Source organism: Mus musculus, chromosome 7 (genome assembly GCF_000001635.26).
Source record: "Mus musculus strain C57BL/6J chromosome 7, GRCm38.p6 C57BL/6J".
Classification (NCBI taxonomy): Eukaryota; Metazoa; Chordata; class Mammalia; order Rodentia; family Muridae; genus Mus; species Mus musculus.
In genome coordinates, this window is record NC_000073.6 from 39,445,059 (window position 1) to 39,470,287 (window position 25,229).

The 25,229-nt window shown below is 44.9% G+C and overlaps 1 protein-coding gene, 1 long non-coding RNA gene and 1 pseudogene across 15 annotated transcripts in view; 1 reads left to right on the forward strand and 2 right to left on the reverse strand.

Annotated features, from left to right (window-relative positions):
* On the reverse strand, positions 1-4,537 carry Gm5590 (annotated as a pseudogene).
* Positions 4,421-25,229, forward strand: part of Zfp939 (zinc finger protein 939) — a 27,951-nt gene continuing 7,142 nt past the window's right edge. For 4 of the 13 annotated variants that reach the window (XR_391334.4, XR_391336.4, XM_011250851.3 and 1 more), the window contains exons 1-3: positions 4,421-4,595; positions 14,758-14,884; positions 22,284-22,376. Coding sequence is in view for 6 of the 13 variants with exons in the window: in XM_011250851.3 (XP_011249153.1) it covers positions 4,593-4,595; positions 14,758-14,884; positions 22,284-22,376 (223 nt within the window). In the remaining 7 variants the exon portion in view is untranslated. The other 9 variants (XR_003946453.1, XM_030242465.1, XM_017322169.2 and 6 more) reach the window with 7 other exon arrangements.
* Gm51478 lies at positions 10,728-12,106 on the reverse strand. Of its 2 annotated transcripts, XR_003946758.1 has the most exons (4): positions 12,024-12,100; positions 11,831-11,941; positions 11,241-11,386; positions 10,728-10,920 (listed from the first exon to the last, which is right to left on the reverse strand). It is a non-coding gene; the product is annotated as a predicted gene, 51478 (long non-coding RNA). The 2 variants fall into 2 exon arrangements; XR_003946757.1 differs by having other exon boundaries at positions 11,831-12,106.

The window sequence follows — 25,229 nt, forward strand, 5'->3', positions numbered from 1 at the left end:
CAATATTCACACGCCATGACTGGTATTCACTTTATTACATACATGTCAGTTCCACCGACTTGTCATTCTTTTAGTATCCATGGCAACAGAAGCTGCATCTCAACAGGTGTGCAGAAACTCTTCAAGTGGTCCCCCTAGTCCCTCAGATGCCACAACTCCGCAGTATCTGCACCACTGCAGCATGTCTGCTGGCACTTTTCCCTGGCCATGTCTGACATTTGGTGTCCTTAGACCAGGAATGCCAACCAGGCTCATACCACATGCCACATGCTTAGAAATCCAGGTGCCATCATTGAGAACTGAGATTAGCAACATCTGCCATAGCAGTGGATGTGGGACAGGCTACACGTGCTGGAGACCTGTGTCCTGTGTCCCGTCCTTGCTTCAGGTGGTGTTGCAGATGCAATCTGCTACCTAGGTGGCCCAAAATGGAGCAGCACTGTGGGAACTTCTGTGGTGATCTACATGAGCTTTCTGTCCTGGCATTGTGGTGTAAGTGAAGACAGATGGTGCAATGGGGGTGGGAAGGGGACTATCCTTCCATGGCTTTCACCCAGAAATAACCTCAGCATGTCAATCTACAATGTTGCCTTCTAAACAGGAAAGGAAGCTACCGAGAACCAAAACTCAGTGAAAGGACAGCCTAACTTTAATCAAGTTTCAGAAAGCCTGGCCTTAGCAGATGCACCGGCCAGGTGTAAAACATTCTAGAAAACACGGAGGGAAGCAACACAGCCAGTCTGGCCTTCTGCCTTTTGCACCAGGGACAGGTTACTTGGTCCAGCTGACTTTGGGGATGTCATAGTGCTCAGTGAGTGTATCCAGGTGTCGGTTGAAGTCCTCCACTCTCTGCTTGTGGGTTTTTGACGCCTTCTTCAAGATTCTTTCCATTTGCCGCTTCTCCTGCATCTTTTCGAAGGCTGCCTGCGCCGGTGTGCGCTTGTCCAGGCAGCGCCTCTTCTCCTCCTCCTCACTCTTCTTGCTCGTCCCCATGGCCTCCAGAATCTTGGCCTTGTCCTTGTCTTTGTCCTTCTTCTTCTTTCGCTTTGTCACACCAAGCTCCGCCACGCCTTTCAGCTTTAGGGGGCCCTTCTGAACCTGCTCATAAGCCTCCATAGCACTCGCTGCCGTAATTACTTCAAAGTGTCCCTTTTTCTTCCTTTGACTTCGACTAGCAGGTTGAAAGTTAAGAGCCGCGACTTTCCTGCTGAGATAGAACAAAGGCCACATTACTTCATCTCCCGCTGTTAGGCTACAAGTTTCAATCCCCTAAACCAGCAGCTTTTTACCCTCTGAAAGAGCAAGAAAGTTTTTCGGACTTTTTAGAAGGTATCATCATTTCAGCATCAGTCTTTAAAACCACACCAGAGTCCTACTCTGTGTCCAATTTCATCTTGCTCCAGGCTGGGAGGCTCCCGGCAACTCACTAGAGTTGTGCTGTTACCAGTGATTTGTGAATCAATTAACAACTCTAGGACCTCTTGAGTCTGCACTGAGTCTTCAGTGTATAAGTATTTATTACATATACCAAAAAGGAGATGGCATTCTCTGGTTCTCACTTGCAGAAGTAGCCCCCCCCCCTTCTGATTTCCATTGAACTTATAATTTCTTTGCTTTTTTTCACCTTATTTAATGTGTGTGTGTGTGTGCATGTGAGCATAAGGTATGTGATGGCTAATCTTGGCTGTTGGCTTTACACCCCCTGGGAAGAGGAACAATTCCACAATTAGTCTGTGAGCTTGTCTGTGGGGCACTTTTAAAAATGATAATTAATTTAGAAGTGCCCAGCCCAACATAGGTAGTACCATCCCTAGGCCTGGGTTGTATAAGAAAGGTAAGCTGACTGTGATCTGGTCAGCAACCCAGTAAGCATCATTTCTCCAAGGTTTCTGCTTCAAGCTCCTGTCCCAGTGGAGTCCCCACCTGTATTTAGTCAGGATTCTCTAGAGTTACAGAACTTATGAAATGTCTCTCTATATTAAGGGAATTTACTGTGATGACTTACAGTCTGTAGTCCAAGTACCCCAAAAATGGTCAGCCGTGAATGGGAAGTCCAAGGATCTAGTAGTTGCTCAGTCCCATGAGGCTAGTTGTTTCAGCTGGTCTTCTGTAGAAGTAGGTTCCAACAGATGTGCTGGCAAGTAAATGCAAGCAGGCGAGAAGAGTGAATCTTCCTTCTTCCAATGTCCTTAAATAGGCCTCCAGCAGAAGGTGTGGCCAGATTAAAGGTGTATACTACCATGCCTGGATCTGGGACTTGTTTTGTCCCAGGCTGACCTTGAACTCAGAGATCTCCTTGCCTTAGTCTGCTGGGATTAAAGGTGTTTACTACCTTGCCTGGGCCTAAGCTTTTCATAGCCAATATGCCCCATGCTAAGATTCAGATCAGAAACTTGTGTCTTCCAGCCTCAAGATCTGGATCACAGGGGAACCTTCCAATTCTGGATATATAGTCAAGTTGACTACCAGGAATAGCCATTACACCACCTTGCGGAATGAGTTGTTTGGGAATGCAGGTGACCCAACCCATGAAGAGAGGAGAATGAAAATGGTTTGCATTGACTTCAGCAACCTGGACCAGACTCAGCGAGTCTAATGTTAGGTGGTTCATTGTTAGAGTATTTTGAACACAGTAGTTTGGGGAAAAGCTTCCTTCCAGGAAACAATCATTCCAGATCTAAGTGAACAATACAGCTGAAGGTTTTACTGTATAGAAACTCCTTTACAGAGTACATAGAACCATGGGGATGGGTTCTACAGCTAAATACCCTAGGAATCTCGTGTGGTCTTCTCTCAATAGCATAGAGGCTAGCAGGCCATAAAATACATGTGGCATCCCCACTAAGGGTGGGTTTTATTAATTAGAAGCAATGGAGGGAGAGATGTTATAAATCTTGCAGGATTTAGGTAAGATCTGCCTCTTTAGCAAAAAGTGAGTTTGGTCTGCCTCCACAGACAGCACAAATGTCACCAGGTCATTAACAATATCCACTTCTAGTCTTCTGGGTGAAAAAAACAGCATTTTTATCTCTTCCACTGAGGACAGAACGCCATGTGTTTAACATTCCTGGCTTCCTAATGCTCTGTGGGCACAAGAACTTTTGTGTGCCTAACATGCCCTGACTTTTCTCAAAGACAGACTTTAGGTTATAAGCCAAATAAACCCTTTCCTCCCTGAATTGCTTTTGGTCAGTGTTTAAGCATAGCATCAGAAAAGCAAACAGTATGGCTATCACAGAGCATATATGGAGGTCAGAGGACAACTTTTGAGAGTTGGTTCTCTCCTTATAGTATCTGGGTTCTAGGAATGGAACTCATGTTATCCAATTTGGTGGAAAACTCAATGAGGCACCTTTATGGCTTTACTTTTAAATAATAAACAAAACCGTGTTATTTATGAACAACATGGCCAAATAACACCATTTGTGTTTTCAGATAACGAATTCAGAAGTAATCTTGTCTGTGTGATATAATTTTATTGCTGCCCTCGAGTATGGATTAAAACAGAATCGACATCAGGTAGAGTAACACATTAGCTGTAAATTAACTCTAATCACAGAAATGTTCAGGCTTTATAGAGATTACTACCAGTTCAAGGTCATATCTGTAACGAGTTCCCAGCAAGTCACGATAACATACTGAGCCAAAAAGAAACTGGAGGGATGGTTTAAAGAGTAAGGGTGAATCTCCAAGTGTGAGACCCTGAGTCTGAATCTCTAGCATGTACATAAGAAAGTTGAGGGCTATAGAGAGACTGGGGACCACTGGGGTGGGCTGGCTGCCAGCTTTCCTCCAGGTTAAGCAAGAAGCTTTGTCCCAGGAGAATAAAGTCCACGTGTCACAGAAGAAGATTTTCAACCTTCTTCTCTGGCCACACATGTACACATGTAAGTAAAAGAAAATTTGAGAAAACAAACTTGGCCAATGAGATGATTCAGTGAGTAAAGGCTCCTACATCAAAGCGATCCGTGGGACTCACATGGTAGAACGAAAGAACAACTCTCACAAGTTGTCCTCTGAACACTACACGTGTGCCAAGGCAGGTGAAACCCCACGAAAACAAATAAATAAATAGGACGTAAAAACGACAAAAAAATAAAACAAGAAAAATCTGCTAATTAAATGAAAAGAACAAAACAAAAGCAAAAATCACAGTTACTATTGAGTCCTTCGCCAGAGGCAAATTCCTTTCTACATGGGTGCAGAATAGTTACTTTCACTCCGTGGGATTGGAGTGCTGGCGGCTCAGAGAGCACACTGTGACCTGTCTAGCATTTGTTGGTCACTGGAAAGACACCCCTACAGCTCCTTTCTCCTGTCACTCAGGAGGGCAAGGCCTGAATCCCTGTCCAATCAAAAGCACTGTTATAGGAGGATCCAATCGGATTCCCTGAGAAAGTAGGAGGGCGGGCATTGAACGAAGGTTCTTTTTATCCCCGCCCACTTACCACTACCCACCCACCACCATCGGGGTTGGGATCTGTCAGGCGCTTCTGCTTGGTATCTGCGATTCTCTGCCTCTTTCTGTCGTCAGTGCCCATCGCTGCTGGGGGAAGCTCCGTAATTAGGACCCTGGTGTCCAGGAACCGGAAATGGTGAGCGCATGGCGTCCTGACCTGGGCTCAGTGTTGGCACACCGCACCTTCCCGCCTGGCCCCTCCGGACGGTCCCGTCCAGCCAGGCACTGGTGTCCTGCCAGGGCTGATGGGTTTTCAGGCACCTGGGCCGGGGTGGCCGAGAAAGGCTTTTGAGAGTGGCCTGGCCAAGGCGTGCTGCGGAAAGAGCAGTCGTCGCTGCATCTAGGCCAGTGCGTTCCCGGACTCGCGCTGTGTTTTCTGCTGGGTTCTGAGTACGCCTTTGGGTGTGTGTGTCTGTTTTCATGTCTTTGTGGTTTTTGAACCGGACTCTCCAAATCTAGGTGTACGAGCGCCTGCCAGCACTATGGCTTTGCTGTCGCGAAGCATTTCCTTAAGTCACTTGGGTTCTCTAGGACGTTGGCTGTGTGAATCTTCTACCATTATTGAGAAGGCAGTGGCTTATTACCTCCCTACCTCTTCTCCACTGCTCATCACCTGCGGAGGTGGGTCCAGGGCTAGCTTGTATGCGTCTGCCTTTATGTGTCTGGGGATTGATCTGAATCTGTGTGATATGTCTGTATATATGGCATTGAGGATGGAATACCTGGAGATTTGTGCATATTAGACAAATTCTGTGCCAGGATAGAGACAGGGTCCCAGTGTAGGCCAGTGTGGCCTTGAATTTGCTATCTTCCTATATTGGCTTCTAAAATGTCTGGGATTATACTCATGCACCATCAGGGCTCATACTGGGTCCTTTTTGTGTAGAAGATTTGGAGAGCAGTGGGATGCTTTAAGTGGGGTTTAATGAGCTGTCCTAGTAGGAATATGGAAGACCTTGTTGCTTTGAGTGATTTGAACTGTGCGGACCTGACCAAAGAGGTTTCAGTGGCGAAGAACTTCAGTATGTGGCCTAGAGACTGCTTTTGTAATATTTTGGTGAAGTTTGTGGCTGCTTTTTGCCCTTGTCTGAAGAGTCTGCCTGAGGCTAAGGTGCATTGACAAAGGAATTCTCAGAAACACCCATCATAGACTTTGTTCTCTGGTTAAGTCTCAGGAGCATTTTTGAATAAGTTTAGAAAGGAAAAATATAAAATACATGGTTTGAGTATTAAAGGGGAACCAGGAAGTGAATCGGAGCTGAAACCTGTGTTCAAAGATATTAAATCGAATTAAGGGAGTGGAGCTTGGGGTAAGATCCCACCCAGCCAAATTTAGGTTCAGGTGTGGTAGTACAAGCCTTTAATCCCAGGAGACAGAACCATGCAGATGTCTGAGTTCAAGGTCAATCTACAGAGCAAGTTCCAGGACAGCCAAGCTTAGGCAGTGAGGGAGTTGGAAAACAGAAAGCTAGTGATAATGTAATAGAACAAGGGGGCCATGTTCCAGCCCTAGAAAGCAGCAGAACTAGGCAGTTCCAGCCATATGGCTCTGGCATCATAGTCATGAGGAGGAGACTACTGGGACAATTGATGTTGGTGAGCTGGTGCTAAGAAATTAGCAGTGATTAAGAAGAGACCACCATCACTAAGGTGAAATCTTCTGAGAAGTATTTTCTGAGAGCACAAAGAAGTTGTGTTCCAGAGATAGCCAAGGATGCACTTCATGCTGCAGCTGTACTTGGTAATGTGTAAGAGTCACACAGGTGATACTGGTTTTGAAGGCATGAAGGGGTCATGGAGAGCAGCTGAGGCTTGGCGCTGTGAGAGGCCATGGAAGGTCATTGGTGAAGGTGCAGCCTCAGTTGCAGTTGACAACCCAGGACTGAAGGGGTCACGTAAAGGAGTTGAGGCTTGGCACCATGAAGAGAGTCTATGAGAGGCTGTTGGTGAAGCCTAGTTGCAGCAGAAGACCCCAGTGTATTGGAGATGCCAGTACCATGGGATGATCACCAAGAACAGCAGCAGCAGCAGAGTGGATCAGCCAGAGCCTAGAGTGCTACAGAGTACAGAGCTGGAGGTCTGACCCTTTGGAGGAGCCCATAAGATCACGTGTGGATCCCAGACATTGGAACAAGGAGCTGTGAGGTTGAAGTTGCCTTGAGGACCCCAAGATGTTTGAGATGCCAGAGCCATGGGATACATGCTGAGGAAAGCGGCTAACAGGGAGTGGAACCACCCCAGGAGAAGTTTGTTGCAGTCAACAAAGGTGAAAAAGGAGTGCAGATCTGAAGACTGCTTTGACATCAGCCATGGAGATGCAGAGTTTGAGTTTTCCCAGTTGGTTTCCTGTCTTGCTTTGGAGACTACAGTTAAGTGATGGAAAGAATCTCAGAGGAGACTTGAACTTTGGACTTTTAACATTGTGTAGACGGTTATAGACTATGGGGACATTGGAAGTTGGACTAAATGTATTTTATATTATGTTATGGCTATTTATGGCCCCCATAGATTCATGGGCTTGAACAAAAATTGGGGCTAGGGAGTGGAATGTTATGGTTTGTCTGTGCTCAGCCCAGGGAGTGGCACTATTAGAAGGTGTGGCCCCACTGGAGTAGGTGTAGCCTTGGTTGGAGTAGATATGTCACTGTGGGTGTGGGTTTTAAGACCTTCATCCTAGCTGCCTGGAAGCCAGTATTCTGATATCAGCCTTCAGATGAAGATGTAGAACTCTCAGCTCCTCCTGCACCATGTCTGCCTGGATGCTGCCATGCTCCACAAGGCTTGCCTTGGTCATGGTGTCTGTTCACAGCAGTAAAACCCTAACGATGCCAGTGTGTATGAAAAAAGGCTATGTCCTGTTGGGGTCCTGTTGCTCTCTGGACAGACGGTGGTACGTGAGGAACCTGGAAGACCCTGTGAAGAGCCTTGTAGATTGAGGTATAGAAATGATGAGAGACCCAGATCCCAGGGCCCTCCAGCTGGCCACAGTTGGAACCAGAGGCCTGGCACTGGGCTGTGTCGGAGGTTGACTCCTGTTTCCCCGCTTGTCCAGCACTTAGAAAGGCTTGGCAGATGGGCAGCTGAAACCGCATCTGGGGACATGACTAACAAGACTGGCTCAGGTATTCTCCAGTTCCCGCCTGTGGTGCACCCTGATATGGAGAGCTTTTGCAGATCTCATTTGGGACAAGCCACTGCTGTGGTTGAGTTCTGGGTAGTCAATTCAGGGCAGGGGACAGAGGGAAAGGCTGTAGGAATAAAAGAGATAGGAATGAGAATTGTACCCCAAACCTGGCCAGGGGCATATGGGCTATCTGGCTCTTTATCTGGGTGTCTTCTGTCTGCAAATCTGTCCCTATATTCCTGTCTCCCATGATCCTGTTTTTTGTTTGGTTTTTTGCAGGTAGGTCTCTGTTAACAAGCCTGTCCTGGGGGTGTGGGGAAGCAGACTGATTTTTCCATAGCTTATCTTCAGTGGCTTGTCTATCATGGGACTGCCTAAGACTGGCTGCACTAGGCCCTGGAAGACATCTAGGGGCTGGAGAATGTGTTGATGATCCTGTCTATGAAGGTGGACTAGGAGCAGAGTGTCTGAGGGAAGCCTATGGGAGGCAGTCGGGGTAGCAGGCCTTCTAAGTGTAAGGAAAAGACAGTGTCAGGGAAGGACTCAGGCTGTTAGCTAGGAGGTGATGGTCTTGGGTAGGGGAGATGGCCTGTAGAAGTCTGAAGAGTAAGTGGGCAAAATAGTTCCGAGCGGGGAGAGTGGGGAAAGGGGGTGAGAAGAGAGATTCGGTGAGAGACTGAGGATGTGAGGGCTGGAGGTAGCGCACTGTGGCAGTCTGGGGTTAAGAGAGAGAAGAGGATTGGGGAAAGGTGTGTAAGTGATGAGATTTTTAAAAATTACTTTCAGTTCTTGAAATGATATCATTTCCCCTTTTCTTTCCTCCTCCTCGACTCATTGAGCCTCCACTATGCTCTCTTTCAAGTTTATGTCCTCTTTCTAGTTGTCAGTGTGTACATGAATGTATGTAACGACATAAATACAACCTGCTTGGTCCGTAATGTAACCTGCATGTGTGTGTTTTCAGGCTGATCAGTCGGGGTGTCCTTCCCTGTGAAGGACAGCCTGTCCCACTCAGCAGTCTGCAAGTGCCCGCAGTTATTTGTTATTATGTCTGTTGTTGTCGTCCTTGTTCTGGTCATATTCAGGCAGCCATGTTGGTGAGACTTCATGGATGTAGCTTCTGACATTTTTAGGAAACACAGTCTCTTAGCAAACTCCGTTTTTGTAGCTCTCAAAATCTTTCTGCCTCCTCTTTGGCAATTATCCTTGAGCCTTGGGTACAAGAATTGTGTTGTAAGTGTATTTCTGGGGGTTTGGCTCTACAGCTTTGCATTTTTGAGGGAAACTCTGCCTGAAAACCGAGCCAACTGCCCTGTGTTAGTGAAGCCATGAATTTGTAGGAGAACCTACAACTTCCACTGTGCTCATCTGGTTTGATCTCTACCTATATTTTAAATATTTGACCTTCTCCCCACAGATAAGTATAGTCCTCATCCCTGACTGAGGAAATGCCTTCCAGTAGAGGGTGACATTTTGGGGGGAATCTGAGAGTGGATGTCAGTTATGAGGAAGGAGCAGCAGCATTTGAGGGAGCAGCATACGTAGCCCATGGCAAGATGAAGGAAGGGATGGGGAGATAGGGGAAGTGGGAGGACCTGACATATATTCTCAGGGCCTTGCAGACCAGTGAGCCTGGCTTTATTATAAGCTAGCTCTATGTGATTAGTAGGAGAGCCTGTCTCAAAAACAAAGTGGATGTAGACTGAGGCAGGCACCCAAGGTTAACCTCTAGCCTACACACACACACACACACACACACTCACACACTCACACACTCACACACTCACACATACGTGTGCCAACCCTCTTATCTCCGCAACCCCCTTCTCTCCACAACCCCCACCAAAAAATTAGGGCACATGGAAGTCTAGAGGCTGGTGTCTCCAGGTGAGATCAAGATTTTCAGTAAAAGTAACAAGATTTGCTAGGAAGGTTGACTTTGTAGAGATAACAGTTCTTACAGTATTTCAAATAAGGATGTTAAAATATTGATGAACTGTGTTTACAACCTATGAGTATATGAACTTTTCAAAGTAGGATCCTATGCCTTTCTCATAAACTTAGATTTTTTTTTCTGGGACTAACATAATACACAGGACCATACATTAGAAACAGAATAAACTCCCATCTGAAAATCATACAAAGCCTTGATGTACTGATCAGCTATAAGTCTATCCAGTGCAGCTTGGGAACTGCCCCATTCTCTCATTTAAATTCTGAAGTGAGCTTTTGAAATGGGAGGTCACTAGTCCTCAAAGCCACTGGTTTATGCTGGGTGTGGTGGCGCATGCCTTTAATCCCAGCACTTGGGAGGCAGAGGCAGGCAGATTTCTGAGTTTGAGGCTAGCCTGGTCTATAAAGTGAGTTCCAGGACAGCCAGAGCTATACAGAGAAACCCTGTCTAGGAAAAAAACAAAAACAACAACAACAAAAAAGTGCGACTGGTTTTCAAAATCCTGCTGTTTACCTACCTACTTCTGTCTAACATTGATCTAAAGAAACGTCTGGGTGGCTCTTGAAGAGTACATACTTTTTCCAGAGGATTCCGGTTTGATTCCCAGCACCTGGAAGTTGTTCTGCTTGGATGGGAGGGTATACTGGGACTCAGAAGCTCAGGAACTGTACAGCCCTGAAGGGAAAAGATATCCTAGTGGAAGGGCATGCTGAGACACCGGAGCTCGGGAACCACACAGCTCTGAGAGGAAGTCTCCTCAGCAGAGGCGCTGCAGCTTCCAGGGCAGGGCATCCCCAGCTGAGCCGAGGAGCCTCAGCCGTGCTCCTTCTCTTCACTTATCTTCTTTTCTTCTTGGCTTCTTCTGATGAGAGTGCCACGTCAGGCAGGAAATCTCATGGAAGAGATTTATTGGAGGAGCCACGGTATGGAGGGACAAATCTAGGAATGGTCACTCTCTGCTCCTAGTAGTGGACAGCAGGGGACTGGACAAAGGGGCAGTGCTTATACAGGATTTCTGAGAAAGTGGAGCTTCTTAGGGTAGAGATTTCCAGAGTGAGAGTTCATGGGTTTTCCCTGGTCAGGGATTGGCATGTTTCCTGCTCAGGAATTGGTACAGTTTTGTGTGATGCTCCGGGATTGGTGGCTTTTACTGAGGCACAATCTCTGTGCCGCTGGGGGTGGGTGGGGCAGGGGGTGGGTGGGGCTGGAGAGGAGGTGATACCACTGTAGACAGCTCCAGCAACTCCTGGAGTGGTTTTCTGGAAAGCTGTAGGCTGAGGCAGGAAAAAAGGCATTACCACCGCGGACCGCTCCTCATGCTGGTAGTAACCTGATGCAGGATAGGTGTCACCACTATGGACTTCTCCTTTGGGACAGCTCCCCCTGAGGCAGAGAAGGAGGTGAGCTACCTTGGACAGCTCCCCTGGCAGTTGGAGGGTGAGGTGTGGTGGTTTAACAGGGGGGCGCCGTTTTGGACAGCTCCTTTCGGGGAGTTTACTGTGGTAGCAGCAGGCTGGGGCAGGAAGGAGAAACCTGCCAATGCTTTGAAGGCTTTTGTGGCCCAGTGACTTGTTGTGTGATGTTACAGGCTCACCTGTAACTTCAGCTTCAGGAGGAACCAGTTCTATGGGCATCTGTGTGTGTGCTTCACAATTAAAAATAAGAAAAATCAAAATGATCTTTAAAAAGAGTGCTGTCCTTACCTGAGTGGCAGTTCTGAAAACAACTCCTGAGGTTGCTGCAAGGAGCATAGGAGAGCCACATCTTTGTTCCGTTTTCCACTACTGCTAAGCATGGGAATGGTTTCTGAGGGTCCTCTAGAGGAGGTGGAAAGGCAGAGGTCATGGACCTATAAAACCAGAGGGGCAGGAAGGGACATGAGAGGTGAGGAATCAACTCTGCCCTGTTGTTGACAAGCTATCTAGAGCTCTCTGCTATTCAAAAATGATGCAGTGCCCACCACAGCCTCCTGTCCTGTGTTGCTATGGAGATAGAGTCAGGATGGACACCCTCCGAGGTCTGTCATCCTATGCCCCCCTCCCTGTGAGCATTCCGAGCATCAATTTTCGCTTTTCACACTGTGGTTCTGTGTGGTTTCCTTCAAGCAGACAGTGCTGCTTTGTCATTTTCCTCTGAATTCTGAGCAATATGTTTTTAAGAACTAAGTTTTTTCATGAACATTTTGCACAAGTAATCTGTGAAGATTCTCCTAACCCAAAGTTAACAGCTTTTGTGGTCCTCTTGTCTCCCCTAGGCACACACATCTTACCAGGATGAATTTGGTCTTGCTTACCTTACAGGGAGATAGGTCCTCTTCCTAGCCTATGTTCTTCCAGGTACTAGAACTGCCTAGAACTAGGCAGCTAGAACTACTAGTAGCCATGTCTCTGGTCTCTTGGAGTACCTAGTGAATATAAGTCTTTGGGTCAGCAGTAGCCTGAGGTGGGATATGGAGCTTCCTAGGAGAGCAGCTGGGTGACCCTTACTTGGGAGGAATGTCTCTCTAAACTCTTCATGGAGGAGTCATTTGCAGTGACCATATCTGGATTGTGACTGGATGGTGGTATCGTGTAGATTCTAGTTTTGAATTCCTTTTCTAGTAAAGTTCTGTTGCTATGACAGGCATCGCAACTAAAACTTCTTTGGGAGGAGGAGGTTTATCTCAGGGGAAAGGCAGAGCAAGAATTTGAAGCAGAAACCATGAAGCAGCAGCAGGCTGCCTTGTTCTTTGTCTCACACTCAGCTAAGCTGTTCACACAAGATCACCTATCAAGGTAATCACTGCCCACATCAGGCTGAACATTTTTTCCTATCAACCAACAATCAACACAATTCCTCCCGGTCACAGCGGGTTCTTCAGCCCCAGCTAAGCCAAACCACAAAATCTTCACAATCAAAACAGCAGCAGCCTTGACAAGAGTCTTTAATCTTCCCCCTGAAACTTCACAAGCCAGGCCTCCATCTTCTGCACTGTTCTCATCATTATCTTCCAAGCTCCTACACAACATCCCACAGAGCTCTTAATGCTGAGTGGATCTTTTAGCCCAAAGTTCCAAAGTCCTTCCACAGTCCTCCCCAAGACATAGTCAGGTTGTCACAGGAATATCCGCTATGCTGGTACCAATTTCTGTATTAGTCATGGTTCTCTAGAGCCACAGAACTTATGGGTAGTCTATAGAGTAAGGGAATTTGTTGATGACTTACAGTTTGTAGTCCGACTCCACAACAGTGGTCAGCAGGGGCTGTGTATGGAAGGCCAAGGATCTAGCAGCAGTTGCTCAGTCCCACAAGGCAAGCAGACGAAGAGTGAGCAAATCTTCCTTCTTCTAAGGTCTTTACGTAGGTCTCCAGCAGAAGGTGTGGCCCAGATTAAAGGGCCACCATGCCTGGACTTGGGACTTGCTTTGTCCCAGATGACCTTGAACTCATAGATCTCCTTGTCTTAATCGGGGATTCATAGCCACTATGCCTCAAGATCTCCATGCCAAGATCCAGGTCATAAAATTGTAACTTCCAGCCTCCAGATTAGGATCACAGGGGAGTCTTCCAATTCTGGCTTGTAGCTCACTCCAGACAGAGTCAAGTTGACAACAAGGAATAACCACTACTGGAGGGGTGGGGACACAAATACATACATACCAACAATGATTGATTGACCATATGCTACTTTTCAATATATTATCCATGTTTCTGTGTGTGTGTCTGTGTACAAGATGTGTTTGTATGGGTGTACTAAGCTGGCATGTTGCGGCCAGAGGAAACTTCCAGCTTTATATAGAATCCAACATTTGAACTCAAAACATGAAGCTTGCTGAAACATCTGGCAGGATTTTATGTTTAATTTGTTATGGTATTTTTTTTTTTTACTTAAACAATTATTTTGATTTTATGTGTATGAGTAGTTTGCTTGCATGTGTGTCTGTGTGTGACATGACTATCTGGAGGCCTTCAAAACCTGAAGAGGATCTAGGTCGCCTGGACTGGAGTTGCAGACAGTTGTGAGCGCTGTGAATTGAACTGAGCTCTGGTCCCTTGCAACAGCTTGTTCTTACTGAGCTCCAGCACTGCTTACTTTTTTTTTTTTAAAGAAGTAACGCATTACTTTATAAAATGACTGTGCTAATTTTATATTCTACCCCTTTAAAAGTTATCTCATATACTGGTATGATGGATAAGATGGACTGTGACACACCCAATTGTTTCTTCCCAACAAATTAGGAGTGTGTACCACTACATTTTACTAGGGTCTTTTTGCATAGGGAGGGTTTATATACTTGACCAAAGGCCCCTTCCCAGTGACCACACTACCAAGAAATAGGATGCCCCTCCAGGATCTATTAACTACCTAGAGCTCTATAGAGGGAAGTGGGGCCTTATGTGCCTTTTTCAGCCACAGTTGAATGATGCTGGGCCTTGTCTTGTGAAGTGGGCACTGCAGGTGTGAGTTCCTGGGTGCAATAGCTGTGTCATGTCTGACGCTGTTTCCCAGAACTCCTTCCCATTTGCTGCTCTTACACTTTCCATGCCTGCTTCAGTGGTGTTCCCTGAACCTTGCAGGGGGTGAGAATAGATGCCCATGGACGGCTGAGCAGTCAGTGGTCACTTATTCTTGGCATTCTGCTCCGTGCCAAGTCTCTGTATTAACTGTTTCCTACTGTTAGCAAGCTTTCCTGGCCAGGACTGAGACTAGTGCTACATCATTTAACAGTTTGTACAACAGAGTGCTAGGGCTTCCCTTTAGCCCCACTCTTTTCCTTTCAAACACCTGTACTCTGGAAATCACAGTGGCAGGAGGTTGAAATAACTGATCACATTGGATCTATAAACAAAGGACAGGAAACAAATGTTTCTCTCTCAATCTCTCTCTCTCTCTCTCTCTCTCTCTCTCTCTCTCTCTCTCTCTCTCTCTCTCTCTCTCTCTCTCTCTCTCTCTCTCTCTCTCTCTCTCTCTCCACCACTTCTTAAAACTCAGCACCCAGCACTTGAAAGAATAGCATCCACAGTGGATAGGTACTTCCACCTCAGTTAAACTACTTTTAAAAACTACCAACGCATGCCAACATAATCTAGACAATTTGTCATGGAGGTTGTCTTCCATGGTTCCACGTCCTGTCAAGTCTTCAGGGAAACCCATACAGAGAAGATACTGAAACCACATTGAGAGAATTTGTGTTCCCAAAGCTGAGTACTTGTGGCTTAAAAAGAAATGTGTCACTCCAGGGTTCCGTGTCATTTGAGGACATTGCTGTGGACTTCTCCTGGGACGAATGGCAGCATCTGGATGTGGCTCAGAGGACTCTCTACAGGGACGTGATGCTGGAGAACTACAGCAGTCTCCTGTTCTTGGGTGAGTTTGTGCTCTGACCCCCAGTGCCAATGACAGCGTTGGATGGTAATTTTAGAATTATTGCTGACTTTTGTTTTGTTTTTGTTTTTGTTTTGGTGTTGGGAGTGGGATGTTTTATGACATATTTATATTATGGTTTAGATTTTCCTGGGCAGACATAAGGAAACTTCTGTTCACAAGTATGAAGTGAGAAAATAAACCAAAAGAAAGGTTTCATCAATTCCAGTTTAGACCATAAGTGAACTTCCTGGGATCCTTAGGGAACAAGGGCACTCAGACAATCCATAGCACCAAGAGGTCCAGCCCTACTCAGGTTATACCTAGTGTGTCGCAGAGTTGGCTAAAAGCCAGTCCTGAATGCAATGCTCGTCCTGTTTATTACAACCCTGTGTGGAAATTTCAAGGGACCTACAATCTTATCATCATCCCAGAGCTAGGTATTCACTCTATGGTCCAGTGTTGCCATGACTGTGGACTGGAATCTCCTGCAGTTCACCATAGCTACTGGACTTTAAGCTCAGAGGAAATGACAGCCCTATAGCTTCCCATAATCCCCTCCAGTGTGTGCATGTGAGTAGTGTTAGTCTGTGTGCCATATGGTCTTCATGTCCTCTGTTGCTGGACACTTACCTTAGCTGTCGTGAACACTGTGTAACACCCAGGGAGCTGCAGATTTCTCTACCTTATACTCTTCTTTGCTGTTCAGTCCAATAGCAGCATCATGCAGTAGTTCTGTTTAGTCTTTTGAGAATATGTCATACTATATTACATGTTAACTGTACTGGTTTATATTAGCATCCTCATCTTTGAGGATGTTTCAACATTTGTTATTGTAAGTCTTATGTGACCATACTAAGATGATAGATGTGACACCTCTTTGTGATTGTTATTGGTGTTTTCATGATAACCAGGCGCAGTGAACTTTCTTTTTATATTTTTGTGGGCGTTTGTGTTTAAAAAATGTCTCTTCAGGCCATTTACCCAGATTTAAAGGAAGCTTGACTGTGCTTGTTCTTAGTGCTTCAAGGTCATTATTTGTTCTGTAAGTGACTGTCTTGGATGAATCCTTTGCCCATGTTTTTTCCCCGTTTAGGATGGTTTCTTCTATTACTTGCTTACCTTTGGATAATTTCGAGATTCATAATCAGTTTGACTTTTGCTTCTCATAATCAGTTTGCTCTTTTACACATATATTAAAACACTATATGGTTGTTCCAAAATGTTTTCTGTATATGCTAACAACTTTATAGTTTTTGTCTCGTGCTTAAATTTTGATCCAATTTTAACTGATTTCTGTCCAAGGAGAAAGAAGGTCTATTGCCTTTCCTTAACTGGTAAATATTCATGTTTCTCAACATGATTGCAAGTAAACCTAACAGGAGGAAAGATGTATGTTGGTGTGTGGCTTTAAAAGGTTTCAATCAGTGATAACTTGGTGTCTTATTTACTTTCCTGCTGCTGTGATAAAACACCATGACCAAGGCAACATAGAAGGAAGGGTTTGATTAGAGTTTGTGGTTACAAAGGACTAAGAATCTGTTACTAGCCTGGTGGAGACGCATGGCATGGCAGAAGGATTGGCTGAGAGCTCCTCTCTCCAACCACAATAGAAAGTAGAAAGAAAAAAATGGGATTGAAAATTCTTTGAATTCCCAAAGCCCTTCCCCAGTGACACACTTTTTTTTTTTAGATTTGTTTATTTATTTTATGTATTATGAGTACAATTATAGCTGTCTTCAGAAGAGGGCGTCAGATCCCATTACAGATGGTTGTGAGCCACCATGTGGTTGCTGGGAATTGAACTTGGTACCTCTGGAACAGCAGTCAGTGCTCTTAACCATTGAACCATCTCTCCAACCTCCCTCCTCTCCTCTCTTCCTTTTTCTTTCCTCTCCTCCCCCCACCCCCAGTGCCACCCACCAGGAGCAAAGCATTCAAGTGCCTGAGAGCACAGGGGCATCTCATTCACACCATACTTGGCTGTGTTACTCTGACCCTGTGGTGAGAGAAGCATCGTAACGGGTAACACAAACTGTTCCAAAGCTGGTTGCCTCACTGCAGTTAGGGAAGGAAGAGGGAGTGCTGACATCCCAGATAGGACTCCGTGTTCTCTCACTGGGTTCTATCTGTTATCTACTAACATCACCACAGACTGGTACCAAAGAACTGAGCATCTAGTCTTTGGAGGACATTGCAGGCTTTTATACTTAGGTTATCTAATTGTTTCACTGAGTGTGTGTGTGTGTGTGTGTGTGTGTGTGTGTGTGTGTGTGTGTGTGTGTATGTCTGTGTATGTCTTTGTCTTTATGTCAGTGCCTTTGTGTTCTCATTACTGTCTATGACTATGTTGCTATTACAGGGACTTCAGGGTTGTCCTTGGAGTTGCTTCAACAATTGGCATATTTTCCTTAAATGTGTTGGTTATAATCTTTGGTTGTTTTTCTATTTCTGAAGAATATCACTGGTATTATATTAAAATGGAAAGCCACTATGTAAAGTATTTTCTAGTCTGTAACATCAAATGGAATGTGACTCATGGTTTTGTTTTTCTTTTTTTCTGGGGAGGGGGTCCTGAAACAAGGTTTTACTATTGGGCATAATCACTATTGTGTGAAAGTATCATCCTGTGTCTAGTTTATCTCAGCTGAAGCTGGCCTTTAAGTATATTTTTGAATATATTTATTCTATGTGTGTGTGTGCCTCAGTGTGTATCTGTGTGTCCAGGAGCCTGGGGGTTGGGAGTCAGAAAAGGGCATCAGATCTCCTGGAACTGGAGTTACAGATGGTTGTGAGCTGCCTGAACTCCAGTTCTCTGCAAGGCCATTTGGTGCTCTCTATCATGGAACCATGGACTCAGCCCCTCCCATTTAAATTTGTTGAGATAAGAATTCTCCATGTAGTCCTGGGTATCCTGGGACTCTATAGAGCAGACTGGCCTACAATTCAGACTTAACCATCTCTGCCTCCTGTTTGATCATATAATATTTATATGTATGCCTTCAGGGCTGACTGTGTGGCACTAGACAATGACTGTACTTATCTTGACTACTTTGTATAAAACAGAGTGGTGGGGCTGGTGAGATGGCTCAGTATAAAGGTGCTTGCTGCCAAGCCTGACCACCCAGGTTCAATCCCCAGTACCAACAGTGTGGAATGAGAGAAGTACCTGCTAATAGTTGTTCTCCATCTTGCACATGTTCATGCTCAAACACACACACACACACACACACACACAAAGAAATAAATACATACATGTAGTAAACACATTTTAAAAGTGGGCTTGCTGAGCCTAAATAGTTGTTGCTCTCACCAAGGACTCAAGTTGATTCCCAGCACACACGTGGTGGCTTACAATCATCTCTAACTCCAGTTCCGGGTATCTGATGACTTCTTCTGACCTCTGTAGGCACCAGGCATGCACTTGGTGTATATATGCATACATGCAGGAAAAATCCTCACACACATAAAATGAACTAAATCTAAAAGAAGTAGACTTTTTTTTATTATAGCTAGTTGGTAAGGTACTTATGTAGTATTACTAAGATTCTACGTGTAATTTTCAGTATTGCCTAAAAGGAAAACAAATTAGCAAACAATAAAAGTATCGAACCTCTAAAATGTTTATTCCAACATGATATTTTTATTGATTATTTGGGAATTTTGCACAGCTTATCCCGTTCACACTTGCTCCTCACTCTTCTTGGTCAGCATATACTATTGTGCCCTCTCCATAAGGAAAGAAGAAAAAAAAAAAGAAGAGAAAAAATAGACCACGTCTAAACAATGTTGCCCATATTCTCATTGGAGCATGGTCAAACTCTCAGTGGCCCGCACCTTAAACCTAGCTGAGTCTTTTCCCACTCCAACCCCACAAGAAGTCATAAACTGTGAACTATATTTCTGACTCCTTATTAAAAATTTAAAAGGCTCTTGTCAGTAGCTTACTGCCAAGACCATTTTGTTTGTTTGTTGTTCGTTTTGTTTTGTTTTGTTTTATGGGAGTTTGCTGTAGGGTTGTTGGGGGGAGGGGATTGTCACAGAGCCTTAGATGACTGTCTTTCTCAATTGTGAGTCTGTATTTTTCCTTGATACTACTGCAAAAAGAAGCTCCGTTGCCCATAATAGCCAGTGGCAGCCCGGAGCATGGACTTCTGCATTGTCTCTGGAGATAGCACAGAGCACAGACGTCAACGTAGCCCTGAGCCACAGTAAAGGCCACAGATATCAATATGGCTTCAGGAGATAGTGTGGATCATGGATATGGTCTCCAGTGGTCACATGGTCTCAGGTGGCAGCATGGGATACAGACATCCACATGGTATCAGGTAGACCACAGGCACCAGCACATACATCTCCAGGATATAGCACTGACAATGGCCACCAAGTTGGCCTATGGAGGCACCACAGATCACAGAGGTCCCTTGAGGAGGCCCAGTCCAGCAAATGAACCATTTTCCAACTTGGACATCCTGTTGTTGCTCTAAGGCAGAGCTGTCATGACGCTGGGCAGCATGTTTAGGGACAGAGTCTGATGACCTCCAGATGTTCCACACCACCCTGCCAGCTCAACTTGGCAATGACATGCTCCCAACCTGTTACCACCATTGACTCTCTATTTCTGCCTTTCTTCACCAAGTGCACTCTGCCTATTCCATCATCTTTCTCACCTCTTCATCACACAGATGTCTATCACAGTAGCACTGAAAAATGTGGTGTGTCACACAGTATATTCTTTTTCCCAAACACCTTTTTTTTTTTTTTTTTTTGAGACAGGGTTTTCTCTGTATAGTCCTGACTGTCCTGGAACTCACTTTGTAGACCAGGCTGGCCTGGAACTCAGAAATCCGCCTGCCTCTGCCTCCCGAGTGCTGGGATTAAAGGCGTGTGCCACCACGCCCTGCCCCAAACACTTTTACATGCAAATACTTACAAAGCACCATGACTACTCCGCTATTGCCGAGATGCATCTTGGATGGTCTGTTGTTGCTCAGAGTCAGGTCAGGGAGATCTTGCGGCTGGGCAGGTCATCTTTGAGCTGGGATTAAAGGCATTTGTCAGCACTGGCCAGCTTAGGCTTTATTTGGTTTTAATTAATTAATTTTATTTATATCCCAAATGTTGTCTCCTTCCTAGTTTCCCCTTCCAGAGTTCTTTACCCCCTTACTCTCCCCTTCATCTGTGAGAGGATGCTCTGCCCCCCCCCATCCCTTTTCCCTTTGTCATCAAGTCTCTATAGGATTAGACACATCCTCTCCCACTGAGGCCAGACAAGCCAGTCCTCTGCTACATATGTGCCGGGGGGCATTGGACAAGCCGAGTATGCTCTTTGGTTGGTGGCATAGTCACTGGTAGTTTCCAGGGGCTTGGGTTAATTGACACTATTGGTTTTCCTATAGGGTTGCCATCTTCTTCAGTTCCTTCAATCCTTCCCCCAACTCTTTCATAGAGGTCCCTGACCTCAATCCGATGATTGGCTGGAAGTATCTGTCTCAGTCAGCTTTTGGTAGAGACTCTCAGAGAACATCCATGCTCCTGTCTGCAAGGACAACGTAGCGTCAGTGATAGTGTCAGGGTTTGGTGCATGGCCTTGGGATGGGTCCTGAGTTGGGCTAGAGACCGGTTGGCCATTCCTCAAGCCTCTGCTCCATTTCCGTCCCTTAATTTTTTAAATTCTGAATCAAAAATTTTGAAGGTGGGTTGGTGTCCTCATCCCTCTACTGGGGTTCCTGTCTAACTACTAGAGGTAGTCCCTTCAGGTTCCATTTCCCCACTCAGCGATGGTCATCCCTATTGAGTCCTGGAAGCCTCTCACATTCCAGTTCTCTGGGGTTTTCTCGAGATTCTCCCTGTCCCCAACCCCTACTCAGGGCAGCTGTATATCTCCATTCATTCTCCTGGCCCTTTGAACTGGGAATCTTCACCCTCTTCTATTCCTGTTATTCTTAGGTTTGATCTTTTCATTGTGCCCAGAATTCCTGGATGTTCTCGGTTAGGAACTTTTTATTTACCCTTTGCATATTCTTGACTGATGTATCAGTATCTTCTATGTTTTCGAGATTCTCCCTGTCCCCAACCCCTACTCAGGGCAGCTGTATATCTCCATTCATTCTCCTGGCCCTTTGAACTGGGAATCTTCACCCTCTTCTATTCCTGTTATTCTTAGGTTTGATCTTTTCATTGTGCCCAGAATTCCTGGATGTTCTCGGTTAGGAACTTTTTATTTACCCTTTGCATATTCTTGACTGATGTATCAGTATCTTCTATGCTGTCTTCTACTCACCTCAGTCTTTCTTCCGTCTCTTGTATTTTGTTGGTGGTGCTTATGTCTGTAGTTCCTGTTCTCTTTCCTAGGTTTTCTGGTCTCCAGGGTTGCCTCCATTTGTGAATCTTTATTGTTTCTATTTCCATTTTTAGGTATTAGACCTTTTTCTTCAATTCCTTTACCTGTTTAATTGTATTGTCCTGTATTTCTTTAAGGGACTTATTTGTTTCCTTTTTGAGAGTTTCCACTGATTTGCCGGTGTTTTCCTATATTTTTTTTAAAGGGAGTTATTAATATTCTCCTCAAAAGCCTCTATCATCTTCATGAGATGGGATTTTTAGGTTGGGAGCTTGCTCTTTAGGTGTGTTAGGGTATCCAGGGCTTATTATAGTAAGAGAACTGGGTTCTGTGGTGCCAAATAACATTTGTTTGTGTCTTAGTTAGGCTTTTAGTGCTGTAGCAGTCACCATGACCAAGGCAACTTAAAAAGACAACACTTAATTGGGGTTGACTTACAGGTTCAGAGGTTCAGTCCATTATCTTTAAGGCAGGAGCATGGCAGCACCCAGGCAGGCATGGTGCAGGAGGAGCTGAGAGTTCAACACCTTGTTCTGGAGGCAAACAGGAGAAGGCTGTACTGGGATTAAATACATGCTCTGCTATACCTAGTACTTTTGTTTATTTAAAACATTTTTAAAATTTCATTTTATTTACAACATGAGTATGCAGTGTGGACAGACTAAAAAGAGAGTGTCCGATATGCTGAAACTAGACTTAAAGGTAGTATGTGTCACCTGATGTAGTTGCTGGGAACTGAACCCAGGTCGTCTGTATGATTAGCAAGGGGCCTTAACAACGGAAACATCTCTTCAGTCCCTTGTATAATTTGTAGTAAATATTCTTTTCTTTTATTGTGTTTCCTCTTGTATTCATTTCTGTTTTCTTAAACTTTCTGAAAATCACTATGCTGTTTGGCGATGATATTCCAGTCAGTGAAGAATGGAAGTGTCGACCCTCTAAGGAAACTTTCCAATTCACTGACTCACAGGTCCTGAATTAGATCTGCTGTCTTTCATTAGTGTTAGTGGACTGCACCTAACACTTTTGCCAAACTTGTTTCTTCTTTACCACTTACAGGACATTGCATGACCAAACCTGAGGTGATCTTCCAGTTGGAGCATGGATTTGGGCCATGGCCTGTGGGAGACTCCTCTGTCCGCAGCTTTGCAGGTCAGTGAATGCATACAGAGCAAAGGAGGGCAGTGAGAGCACAGTTACCATGTTGGTCACATTGAACCTTCTTACCAACTTACCTATCCCTGACCTGGAGTTTCTGAAAAAATTACCCACATCAGTCTTGTCTCCTAGTTTTTTGTTCTTCCTGATGTGTGGATTTTTTTAAATGCAAGTTTTTAACTGAATGCTGCCCTGTTGCTAACAGGTAACATTAATGAGGCCAGCTGTTAGCCAATATACAACTATGTGTTAAGGTGTGAACAGAGGACTGAGATGAGACCACACACAGTACTTACCACACCAGTAACTGCCACTGTCTTACTTAGAATTCCCATTACTATGAAGAGACACTGTCTTAGTTAGGGTTTGCATTGCTGTAATGAGACACTATGATGAAGGCAACTCTTAGAAGGTCAACATTAAACATCAAGGTGGGAGTATGGCAATGTCCAGGCAGACATGGAGAAGGAGGAGCTGAGAGTTCTACATCTTTATCTTATAGAAGACTGGCTCCCACATGTTTAGGAGTAGGGTCTCATTGCTCACCCCCACAGTGACACACTTCCTCCAACAAGGCCACACCTCCTAATAGTGCCATTCCTTGGGCCAAGTATATTTAAACCACCACATTCCACTCCCTGGCTCCCATAGGCTTGTTCAAACCCATAAGTCTGTGGGGGCCATACATAGCCATAATATAATGTAAAATAAATTTAGTCTAACTTCAAAAGTCCCACAGTCTATAATAGTCTCAGCGGTGTTAAAAGTCCAAAGTTCAAAGACTCTTATGAGATTCATCCAGTCACTTAGCTGTAATCCCCAAAGCAAGACAGGAAACCAGCTGGGCAAACCCCAAACTGCATCTCCATGGCTGATGTTAAAGCGGTCTTCTGATCTCTAACTCCCTTTTTTTTTTTTTTCATTTTTGTTGACTGCAACAAACTTCTTTTTTCTAGTCTGATTCTACTCCCTGTTGACAGCTTTTCTTGGCAGGTATCCAGTGGCTTTGGTGTCTTTTAACATCTTGGGGTCTCCAAGGCACCTCCAACTTCACAGCATCCTCTTCCAATGTCTGGAATCCACACATTATCTTCTAGGCTCTTCCAAAGGGCTTGTGTCACTTCTCCAGCTGTGCCCTCTGTAGCACTCTTGGCTCTGGTTGACTCCACTCCACTAATGATGCTTTTCTTGGTGCTCATCCCATGGTACTGGCATCTCCAACATGCTGGAGTCTTCTGCTGCAACTAGGCATCACCAAGACCCTCTCATAGGTTCCTTTCATGGTGCTAAGCCTCAACTGCTTTACACGACCCATTCAGTCTTGGATCATCATCTGCAACTGAGGCTGCACCTTCACTAGTGGCCTACCTTAGCCTCACACAGTGCCAAGCCTCAGCTATTATCCATGACCCCTATATGCCATCAAAACAAGTACCAACTGGTTGATTCTTATTGTAATGCCCAGACCTCAGGGTCCTCACAGACTAGCAAACCCCACCAGGAGTCCAACTTGTATAGCAAAGCAAAGAGTCTTTATTCAAGCTTGAGCTCGGATAGTTCCAACCTCTCCAATGCAGTGGATGGGTGTGGAAGGTGCTGAGCTGGTATCAGCCTTGCTTTTTATACAGTGTAAGCTGGGCAAGGGGCTTTCCAACTTGGAGTTACATGGTTGGTTGACATTTTAGAAAACATAGCTTGCATAATATTTTAGCTAACAACATAAACTTTGCTATAACTTGAGTCAATTTGCCCTGAATATGACACTCAGCATTTCCCCTTATCAAGAGTGGAGTGTTCTGGGTGTGGTGGTACACGCCTTTAATCCCAGCACTTGGGAGGCAGAGGCAGGTGGATTTCTGAGTTTGAGGCCAGTTTGGTCTACAGAGTGAGTTCCAGGACAGCCAGGGCTACACAGAGAAACCATGACTCAAAAACAAACAAACTAACTAAGTAACTAAAAAAGAAAAAACAGAGTGGAGTGGTTGTAACTTGGATCTGTTCTGGTTCCTGGAACAAGCTGTGGTTTTTCCATTTGCCAAATTGAAACTGAGGACAAGCTGGACATAAGATAGAATTAACTGGCTGGGTCCTTCCTGTCCACATAACTGATTTCTTCTTAATCACCTCTAATTTCTTACCTTCAGCTAACTAGCATCAATTGTCCTAGTAGTCCCTTCTATTCTTGATTCTGAAGCCAAATCCACATGGCTGAAGCTGCTGAGTCCTGTTTGGCTGTACTAGACCTACACCTTGCTCTGCGGATTGGCCTTAAATTCAGAAATCTGCATGGCTCCGACTCCTGAATTCTGTGATTAAAGGCATGTAACACTACACCTGGACTTAAGCTTTTCTTTATCTGCAGCTTGCTCTGTCCTAGGCTGGCCTTGAACTCAGAGATCTGTTTGGCTCTGTCTCCTGGGATTAAAGGCATGTACTACCATGCCTGAATATAGGTTTTTCATAGCCATTATTTTTCAAGATATGGATCAAAAGATATGTGTTCCATTTCTGGATTGTAGCTCGTTCCAGATTAAAAGTGCAAATGAAAACAATAAGCAAGTAATTGTTCACTGGTTAACACATAGACAATAAGCTTAGCTGTGTGGGATCTTACCCAATGGCCCCACCCCGTTAATCTGTTTATTTCCTTAGACGAAGGATTTAGCTTCATTGCACTTCTTGGTGCCCTTTTATTATTTGAACCATACATTTTGTATTTTTTTCTTTCGAACCTTGCTACACTTGATCAAAACACTTTTCACAAGAGTAAGCCAGAGGACAAAGTCTATGCTGGGCTTTTCTGAGATTTCCTTTGTCAACGCAATTAATTGAAATCTCTTTACCTTA